Genomic DNA, 9,038 nt, shown 5'->3' on the forward strand with positions numbered 1-9,038 from the left:
CTGAAGAACAACTTCTAGCTTAAACTGTAACGTACTAACCTTTTGTGATTGGAAATAGTAACATGAATATGGTAATGTTAGGAGTTGTGATAGGCTATAGGTAATAGTAAAGGTATTGATTGGTTGTCATGATTTAAGATGCTCTGTAATGAAAAGTATATAATGCATTGTAACTGGAATTAGAGGAAGCTTTCAGCTGAGCCCACAGCTGTGGCTGAAAAGGCTGTGGGCAAGGGGTCTTGTCATCCACGGCCCGTGAATTGCTGCATTATTTGGATACAATAAACAGCATTTAAAAGAGCCCGCCTGGAGTCCCACATCCCTCATTTTAGGCTCTTACAATTCCCTGTAGTGCAGCAATGCTCTCCTTGGTTCCACGGTGTCAGAATGCACCCTTCATCTCATGGAGGCTCACACTGTGGTCCCCTTCATTCCATGGGGCCCTGCTGAGCTAAAATGGCCTCTTGGTTAAACAAGGCCCTGCAGTGCCACAATGTCCCCTCGGATCCAGTGGGTCCCAAGGAGTCACAACAGTCTTTGTTGTTCCATAAGGTCTTGCAATGTCACAGTGGACCTCTGGTTCCATGAAGCCCCACCGTGCACAATTGGCCCCTTGGTTCCATGAGGCCTGGCACAATCAGAATGGCCCCTTTGTGTCATAGGGCTCAGGCCTTGGCCCTTTGCATTCCTGAAACTCATCCAGGTTTGCTCAGCATCAGAAAGACCTTTCCCTTGCTTGTCCTCACCTGTCTTCAGTGCCTCCATTGTTCTGCTCTAACTGGAACCTGGGGACACTTATTCAGTTGTGACCCTCAGTGGGATCCATTAAAATTGTAAGAAACTTCAGTGTTTCAGAATGGGTCCTTGTGGAACCACAGAGGCCACTGTGACACTGCAGGGCCTTGTGGAACCAAGGGGCCATTGTTCCACTGCAAGGACTCTTGGAACTAAGGGAACAATTGTGACACTGTGGTGCCCCATGGAACCAAGGGTCCCTCGTGACACTGCAGGATCTTGTGTAACCAGGGCTCCACTGTGACACTGCAGCACCAAGGAATCCATGGTGGCACTCGGAGGCCTCATGGAACCAAGAGGCCATCGTGACACTGCAGTTTTGCTTCTGACTCCTTGAGCAGCTTCTTCAATCTTCTCTCAGTGTCTCAGGGTCCTGGACTCAACCCCAAATCCATGTGGGGACTGATTAAAAAACAGAAATCCCTCAGGAGCCCATAGTCTTCCTTCAATTGTCTTCAAATCTTCAGGGCTTGTGCAGCTCATTGGAATAATTTCGGAGTTTTCTTGAGGAAGAAGACTTCAAAGGGCACCTCATGATCTTTTCTTTTTAATCAATGGAATATTTTTTTCAGTTCAGAGAACATGTGACTGAAGCATTTTCCAAGTGATCTTGATGCTGAATGTCTCCTTAGGAGCTCTAGGCACGCAGAAGAATGAGCCCTTTGAGGGCTGATCTTGTTTGGACAACCTGCTCCTCACCCCCAGCCTCACCATGCCTGACATCACCCACCTGGGACTGACATCCCTGTGCCCTGCATCAGAACCTTGTCCCCTGAGCTCTGCAGCTGGGTGTCCCAGCCCATTGCACCATGTCCCACCTGCTCTCCTCAGGGCTCTGCCTGCACACAGGCCCAGGAGAAGTTTTCTTGTTTGTGAAGAAAGAATGGAAAGCCTGAGTAGGTTTCCTGAACAGCAAACCCCACTGAGGAACCATATGCTCAATCCAGGCTGCCTGGAATGATGTCACCTTTCTACAAGGGACAGTGGGACCAGACATGATCTCTGTCAGCAGAATTTTCTGAGTCTTTCACCTGTCCTTGTCCTTTCCCTGTATCTCCGTTGCAGATGGAAATTGCTGGAGCCATTCTCACCTTTAACCCGCCTTTTGAATGCAGACAGGTGTTCCCAGGTGTGTTAAGCAGGATTTGCTCAGTGTTTCCACAAAACGTTTGTGTTTCTCAGGGAATAAAGGACCCATTTTGACACTGAGGAGGCATCATGGAAGCAAGGAGTCAATTGTGACATTTGGTTCCCTTGTGACACAGCAGGGCCACATGGATCCAGTGGTCCATTGTGACACTGTGGATCCACAGAGACCATGGCAACAGAGCTGGAACCCCATGGAACCAAGGAGTCCATGGTGTCCCAGTGGGGCTGCATGGACCCAATTGTCCATTGTTACCCTGCCCATCCAAGGAGTCCATCTTGACACCACGGAAGCTCATGGAACGAGGTAGGCCATGGTGACACTGCAGAACTTCATGAAACCAAACATCCATTGTGACCCAGCAGGGCATCATTGGAACCAAGGAACCGCTGCTGACAGTACAGAAACTCATGGAACCAGGGGCTGTTGTGGCTCTGCAGAACCAGCACAGCTGCTGGACCTTGTCCCCTGGCCCTTGGGAAGGGAATATGGTAAGTTGGGTGGGCAGGGGAATGTGGGCAGTGGTGTGGCCAGTAGGTTTGGTCAGTGGAGTGTGGTCAGTGGATGTGGGAAGTGGGTGTGGGCAGAAGGTGTGATCAGTGTTTGTGTTCAATGGAGGGGTGCTCAGTTAAGTGGTCATTCATTGTGTGGTCAGTGGATGTGGTCAGTGGATGTGTTCAGTGGGTACGCTCAGTGGAGGTATGGTCATTTGGGGGGTGAGTGGGGTGCAGTCAGTGGGTGTGGTCAGTGGGTGTGAGCAGTGGAGAGTGGTCAGTGGGTGTGGTCAGTAGCAATGATCAGTGAGTGAGCAGTGGAGAGTGGTCAGTGGGTGTGGTCATTTGGGGTGGTCAGTGTGTTTGTTCAGTTTGGGTGGTCAGTGGATGCTGACTGGATGGTCATTGTGGTATGGTCAGTGGGAGTGGTGTGTGGGTGTGGGCAGTTGAGGTGTGGTCAGTGGTTGTGATCAGTGTGTTTGGTCAATTTGGTTGGTCAGTGGTTTGTGGTCAGTGGCGGTGGTCACTGGCGGTGTGGTCTGTCTGTTGTCAGTGGGTGTGGGCAGTGTGTGTGGGCAGTGGGATGTGATCAGTAGCTGTGGTCAGTGGGCACGAACAGGTGGGAGGTTGCTGAGGGGTGGTAAGTGGGTGTGGTCAGTTGGGTGGTCACTTGGTGTGGTCATGGGTGGTGGTTAGTGGGTGTGTACTTTTGGGGTGATCATTGGGAAGGTGCTTGGCCAAGGCAAAAGGAGGCTCCCTGTGTGCCCTGCTCCCCTCTTCCTAAGCTCCTGAGAGCTCTGCAGCCCCTGCTGCCATCCCATCTGCCCAGGCCAGCACAACAGCCCCGGCCTTGGGGCCCTGCAGAGCTGCTCCAGCTCCAGGCCCAGGGCCCATCCCAGAGCTGGGGCAGTCACAAAGCTGTGCCCATTTCTGATCATTTCTGCTCTGAGGATACTAAAAATTTTTTAAAAAGTGGTTACAACTTTTTTTTTTCCAGCTAAATGCAATGTGATCATCATTGCTTACACGGCGTCTTTGGGTTACACAAGAAGGTGGGGTAATTGAGTTGATGAGGGTGAATAATAGCATTTCTTTTAATGAAACAGAATTTGAAGCAGAATTTATTTTTTTTTTTAATACATAAGAGCAGATTTGGTCTCTCATGATGTGCATTGTGAGCTGCTGACAGAGGAAAGCAGGCCTTCTGTGGCTTCTGCTAGGGGGTTACCTCCACTGGAGTCGATGTGCCTGCCAAGCTGTTCAATCACACCCCTTTTGGGCTGGACAGGGGAGAGAAAATAATACAGATGACAACTCATAGGTTGAGATAAGTCAGTTTCCTATGGCAAAAGAAGAAGTTTTTACGTGCATCAGCAACAATAAAAAATGACCAATATTTTTGTTCTCTACTTCCCATCAGCAAGTGATGTTCAGGAACTTCCCAGGAAGCAGGATTTCAGCAGGAAGTATGGTTAATCTGGAAGGAAAACATTGCAAATAGGGAATGCCCCCTATTAATTCTCCTTTTCTTATCTTTTATACCAGAATTAATGCCATACAGTTTGGAATATTCCTTTTCTCAATTTGGGTCACTGGCCTGATGTCCCTTCCCAGGATCTGGCCCTCTTACAGCCCATTGATGGAGGAAGAATGCTGAGAGACAGCACTGATGCGGTGCAAGCCCTGCACTGCAGGAGCCAAATTAGGGGTGTGTTTCTAGCTCCTTTCTAACTGCCAACGAAAGTGAGGGCTGTTATGGGAAGATGAAAAGGCTGAAAAACATCCAGTCATGGCTTTCCTGAGAGCTTCCTTGAGCTCCTGGTTCCTCAGACTGTAGATGAATGGGTTCAGGACCGGAGGCAACATCGTGTACAGAACTGAAACCATGAGGTCCATTGCTGGGGATGACATGGAGGAGGGCTTCAGGTAGACAAATGTGTCAGTGCTGAGGAACAGAGAGACCACAGCCAGGTGAGGGAGGCAGGTGGAAAAGGCTTTGTGCCGTCCCTGCTCAGAGGGGATCCTCAGCACAGCCCTGAAGATCTGCACATAGGAGAAAACAATGAACACAAAACAGCCAAAGGCTAAACAGAAAGTGACCACAAGAAGCCCAACTTCCCTGAGGCTGGAGTGTGAGCAGGAAAGCTTGAGGATGTGTGGGATTTCACAGAAGAACTGGCCCAGGGCATTGCCATGGCACAAGGGCAGAGAAAATGTATTGGCCGTGTGCAGCAGAGCATTGAGAAGGCCACTGGCCCAGGCAGCTGCTGCCATGTGGGCACAAGCTCTGCTGCCCAGGAGGGTCCCATAGTGCAGGGGTTTGCAGATGGACACATAGCGGTCATAGCACATGACAGTGAGGAATGCAAATTCTGCTGCAATGAAAAAGGCAAAGAAAAACACCTGAGCAGCACATCCTGCATAGGAGATGTACCTGGTGTCCCAGAGGGAATTGTGCATGGCTTTGGGCACAGTGGTGCAGATGCAGCCCAGGTCAGTGAGGGCCAGGTTGAGCAGGAAGAAGAACATGGGGGTGTGCAGGTGGTGGCCGCAGGCTACGGCGCTGATGATGAGGCCGTTGCCCAGGAGGGCAGCCAGGGAGATGCCCAGGAAGAGGCAGAAGTGCAGGAGCTGCAGCCGCCATGTGTCTGCCAATGGCAGCAGGAGGAAGTGGCTGATGGAGCTGCTGTTGGACATTTGCTGTGGCTGGCCATGGGACCTGTTCATGGATAAAGGACAGTGCCAAGTCAGCAGAGGATGCTTTTAGCAAAGCCTGGGCCATTCCCTGTAGACTGTCCCTCCGTGACTCACCCAGCCTTGTTCCTGCTCTGGGAAAACCTTCACGCAGGACCCTGACTGAGCTCCAGTTGTGCTGTCTGAGTGTGCCAGGAGCAGCCAGGCCTGTGCGAGGAAGTTCTCAAGGAGGTGTCCCTGCCCTGCAGCCTCGTGTTTATGGCTGTGTGGCAGAGGGACAAGGCATGATATTCAGGATTTGTCATCGGAATCACTCTTAATGCAGAAAGGCTTGGTAGCTTCTGCACTCCCAAATCTAAAGGATGGCAGGAGTTGGTTTTACGATTTGTTTTCCTACCCATACATCATTCCTGGTTGTCTGAGGAGAGAAATCCCCAGCATCTCTGCTGCACTCAGAGTTTGCCAGCAAGAGATGTGAGAGACAAAAGATTCCCTTTGGCTCAGGGCAAGCTGAGGGGCTGGATGGGCTTGTTCCCAACTACTCTGGCTTTGCACCTTTGGCTGGTATCAGAGCACAATCACACTTCCGTGTTGCCGTGGGATAAACCAGACCCTACCCAGAGGAGAGGGATCCCTGAATGTCTCACCCTCTCTAAAGGTCTCTGAGCAAGATCTCAGCATCCCTGTCTGCCAAGGACACTCACGGTTCCCTTGGCAAACCCAACAGCATTTCCTCATCTCTGGCATCTCTTCACTTCCCCATGGGACACTCAGGGAACTCTGAGAGGCTCTGGCACAGATCTGCACCCCGGAGAGCAGCTCAGAGCTTGGAAGGACACAGCAAGGAGAGCCCCGGTTGTGCCCATGATGGGATCTCAGTGAGGGGGCTCAGCTCATTCCCCTTTCCCAATGTCTGTTTTGCCCACAGCCCCACAGGTCACAGGGAAGCTTGGATGCCCCATTCCCATGGACACCCCTGTCTAGCAGGAATCCTAAGGGGAGTGCCTGACTCAGCTGCTGCAATCCCAGAGCCTCCCTGAGAGCACCAGATAACAATGACAGTACCAGAGGAGTGCAGAAACAAGAGAAGATGTTGTGATGTTGGTTGTGCCTGAGAGGGCAGGGCAGAGACAGCCGGGCACTCAGGGCAGTATTCCTGTACCCAGCTGTGCATGGCACCTCCCACACACCAACAGTGCCCTCCTGCCCCCAGCATTGCTCTCTTCAGCCCCCTCTCCTTCCCTGAGCATCTCACTGGGCCTGGACATTTCCCTCCTGAGAGCTGCCCTGTCCCTGCCAGGCTCACAGAGCACATCCCACCCTCTGTGCCCTCACCTGTCCCTACAGAAATCTGCCTGGGGCAGGGTCTGTCTGCAGGTGGGCAAGGGCAGCTCAGGAGAGCCCTACTGGGCCCTGCAAAGGGGATGCTGGTGCTGCCCAGGGCTGAGGAGTGGCTGAAGGACCTTTGGGAGGCTCTAGAAGAGAGACTGACTACCCAAAGTTACAGATCTGGAGTCTCTGTAAATGTTCAAACATTACTTTGGTGATCCTGTGTGTCCCTTTCAAATCAGAATGTTCCATGATTCTGTGATTACAATTCCTGTTCTGCTTCTCTCATCCCCCTGTTGTCTATAATCAAGAGAGAAACAAATCCTTGAAGAAGTGTTAGAGCAGTAAAGTAAAAAACAGACCTTAACTGGAAACTTCCAAGTGTCCCAGTGGGGATGGGGCACACCAGGCCCCCGATTCCAATAATTTATTAAGCTTGATTAATAAGGATATTTAACAGGAACATCCAATAGGAGATTTGATTTCCCCTATTACACACCCCTGCGTGAACATATTGGAGTAGGTACAAAGGCTTCTTTGCCCCAGTTTTTTTATGTTTGCTTACATTCTTGTTTATAAAAAAATGTTCTTCTTGTAGGTCATCTTCCTGATAATAAGACCATTCAATATTTCAGGAAAGTATTTAGAAGGTCAGCTTATTGTTCTAAAATCTAAGAGAAAAGTTAGGAAATGTACTAGAGTTTACTAAGGATTATAATTATGTAAGTATATAATAGTGCTTTAGGAGAGTTAATTAAGAGTTTAATAGAGTTATTTAGGGATTATAATTTTATAAATATATAATACTAATATATAGTATTATATTACTTTATTATTGTAGATATTTTAATGTATTAGAGTATTTTTATAATTATTAATTATTATCTTATATATTTACTATTATATAAATTTATAAAATAGATTAATATTTATTATTATTTTTTTATTTTTATATATATTATTATATTTTTATATTATTATATAATAGTAGTTTATAGAGCTACGAATACATGAAAAGTGTATAAAAAGCAAAAATCTTTTTAGCCATCACCCCAAATTTCCCACCTCTGCTCCAAGTAGAATATTGAAAACATTCTCAGGAAATCTCCTGTCCTTTACAGCAATCCCAGGCTTACATTCTTCTGGGAAGTGTCCTCTGGAGCTATGCCCAGGCTGGTCTGGAGCTGGGAGCAGCCCTGCCACACCCAGCACCTCTCAGCAGCAGCACCTGCCCTGCTCAGGGTCACTCCTTGCAGCCACAGCTTCTCCCCCAGCATTGGGAGCAGCTCCTGGGCTGACTGAGAGCTGTACCTGGCAGGCAGCAGAGTCCCTGCCCCAGCAGAGCACCCTGGGCTGCAGGACCCTGCTCAGCAGGACAGCCCTGGGCACCCCTGGCTGGTCTACACAAGAGAGAATCAGAGAATGTACTCACAGAGTCTGTAGGCATTGGGATGTTCCAGCTTTAGGAGATCACTCCAGGAGCTGCGGCTGCCTTGTCCTGCAGCCAGAGGCTTCCTTTGTCAAAAGCTGGGAGTGATCCTGCACTAGCCACTTCTGAGCATCTTCCCAGCCCTGATTGATTGAAGCTCTCTGTGCCTCTGTGCTGTGCCCGGGGTGTCTACAGGCAGTGCCCCAGCTCTGCTGGGCTGTGCACAGGAGCTGCCTCTGTGCCAGGAGCCTGGCCCAGCTCAGCAGCACAGACACAGCACAAGGACTTTAATGACCCTCTCGGGGTTTGAGCTGAGGCCCTGAACATCAGTTCCTGAGAGGGAGATGAAGAAACCTCTCAAGAACTCCAAGTCAAAATCAAACTCCAAAGTTTCCTAAAGTTTTAATGGGTCCCACTGAGGAACAGGAGTAAGAAAGTGTCCCCAGGCCTCAATCAGAGCAGAGAACTGGAGGCAGAAATGATGGGTGGGGACAAAGAGAAGCCAAGTCTTGGTGCCCTGGGGCACAGCAGGGTCTGTGCCACCAAGGGCTCCAAGGAGACACCTTGTCCTAAGCCACTGGGACCTCCTGGCACAGCCCCAGCAAGGCTGGCCACTGTCACCCCTTGTCCTGCCCTCAGCATCCCACCCACATCCCAGTGGCCTCAGAGATCTGCTGCGACCAGTCCCTGGGGAACCTTGGTCAGGAATGGTCCTGGGGGCTCCTTCATGCTCCCAGGGACTGCAGGTTTTTCAGAGGACTTTGGGTTTTACTTTTGCCTTGGAGTCTCTGAGAGCGTTGTGCAATCATGGCCTCCAATTATCTGCTTTAATTAGTCCCTTGAGAGCCTTTCTCGGTAACAATACTCAATGGGTCTCATTATGGCTTCAAGTCACTCAGGGTTAATTTAAGTTCTACTTTTTGGCACTGTATCTGAGAGCTTTGTGCAGTGATGGCCTCCAATTATCTGCTTTAATTAGTCCCTTAAGAGGCTTTGTCAGTAATGATACTCAGTGGGGCTCATTAATACTTCAAGATACTAATTTTTTTAAGGTACTTGAGTTTCACTTTTGGCACCAACTATTTTAGTAGTTTATGCAATCATGGCCCCAATTATCTGCTTTAACGTGTCCCTTGGGAGCTTTGTATTG

The 9,038-nt window shown here is 49.6% G+C and overlaps 1 protein-coding gene across 1 annotated transcript; it reads right to left on the reverse strand.

Annotated features, from left to right (window-relative positions):
- Positions 1-4,152: 4,152 nt before the first annotated feature.
- Positions 4,153-7,945, reverse strand: LOC130266401 (olfactory receptor 14C36-like). The gene is made up of 2 exons (XM_056515676.1): positions 7,892-7,945; positions 4,153-5,155 (listed from the first exon to the last, which is right to left on the reverse strand). Exon 2 carries the CDS (start codon positions 5,131-5,133, stop codon positions 4,153-4,155), a length of 981 nt encoding a protein of 326 aa, XP_056371651.1. The 5' UTR covers positions 5,134-5,155; positions 7,892-7,945.
- Between the last annotated feature and the right edge of the window lie 1,093 nt (positions 7,946-9,038).

The sequence above is a fragment of the Oenanthe melanoleuca genome, unplaced genomic scaffold (assembly GCF_029582105.1).
Source record: "Oenanthe melanoleuca isolate GR-GAL-2019-014 unplaced genomic scaffold, OMel1.0 S034, whole genome shotgun sequence".
Taxonomy (NCBI): Eukaryota; Metazoa; Chordata; class Aves; order Passeriformes; family Muscicapidae; genus Oenanthe; species Oenanthe melanoleuca.

Coding starts and splice junctions, on each gene's coding strand:
- LOC130266401 (XM_056515676.1), bottom strand. CDS start 5,133: ATGTCCAACAGCAGCTCCATCAGCCACTTCCTCCTGCTGCCATTGGCA.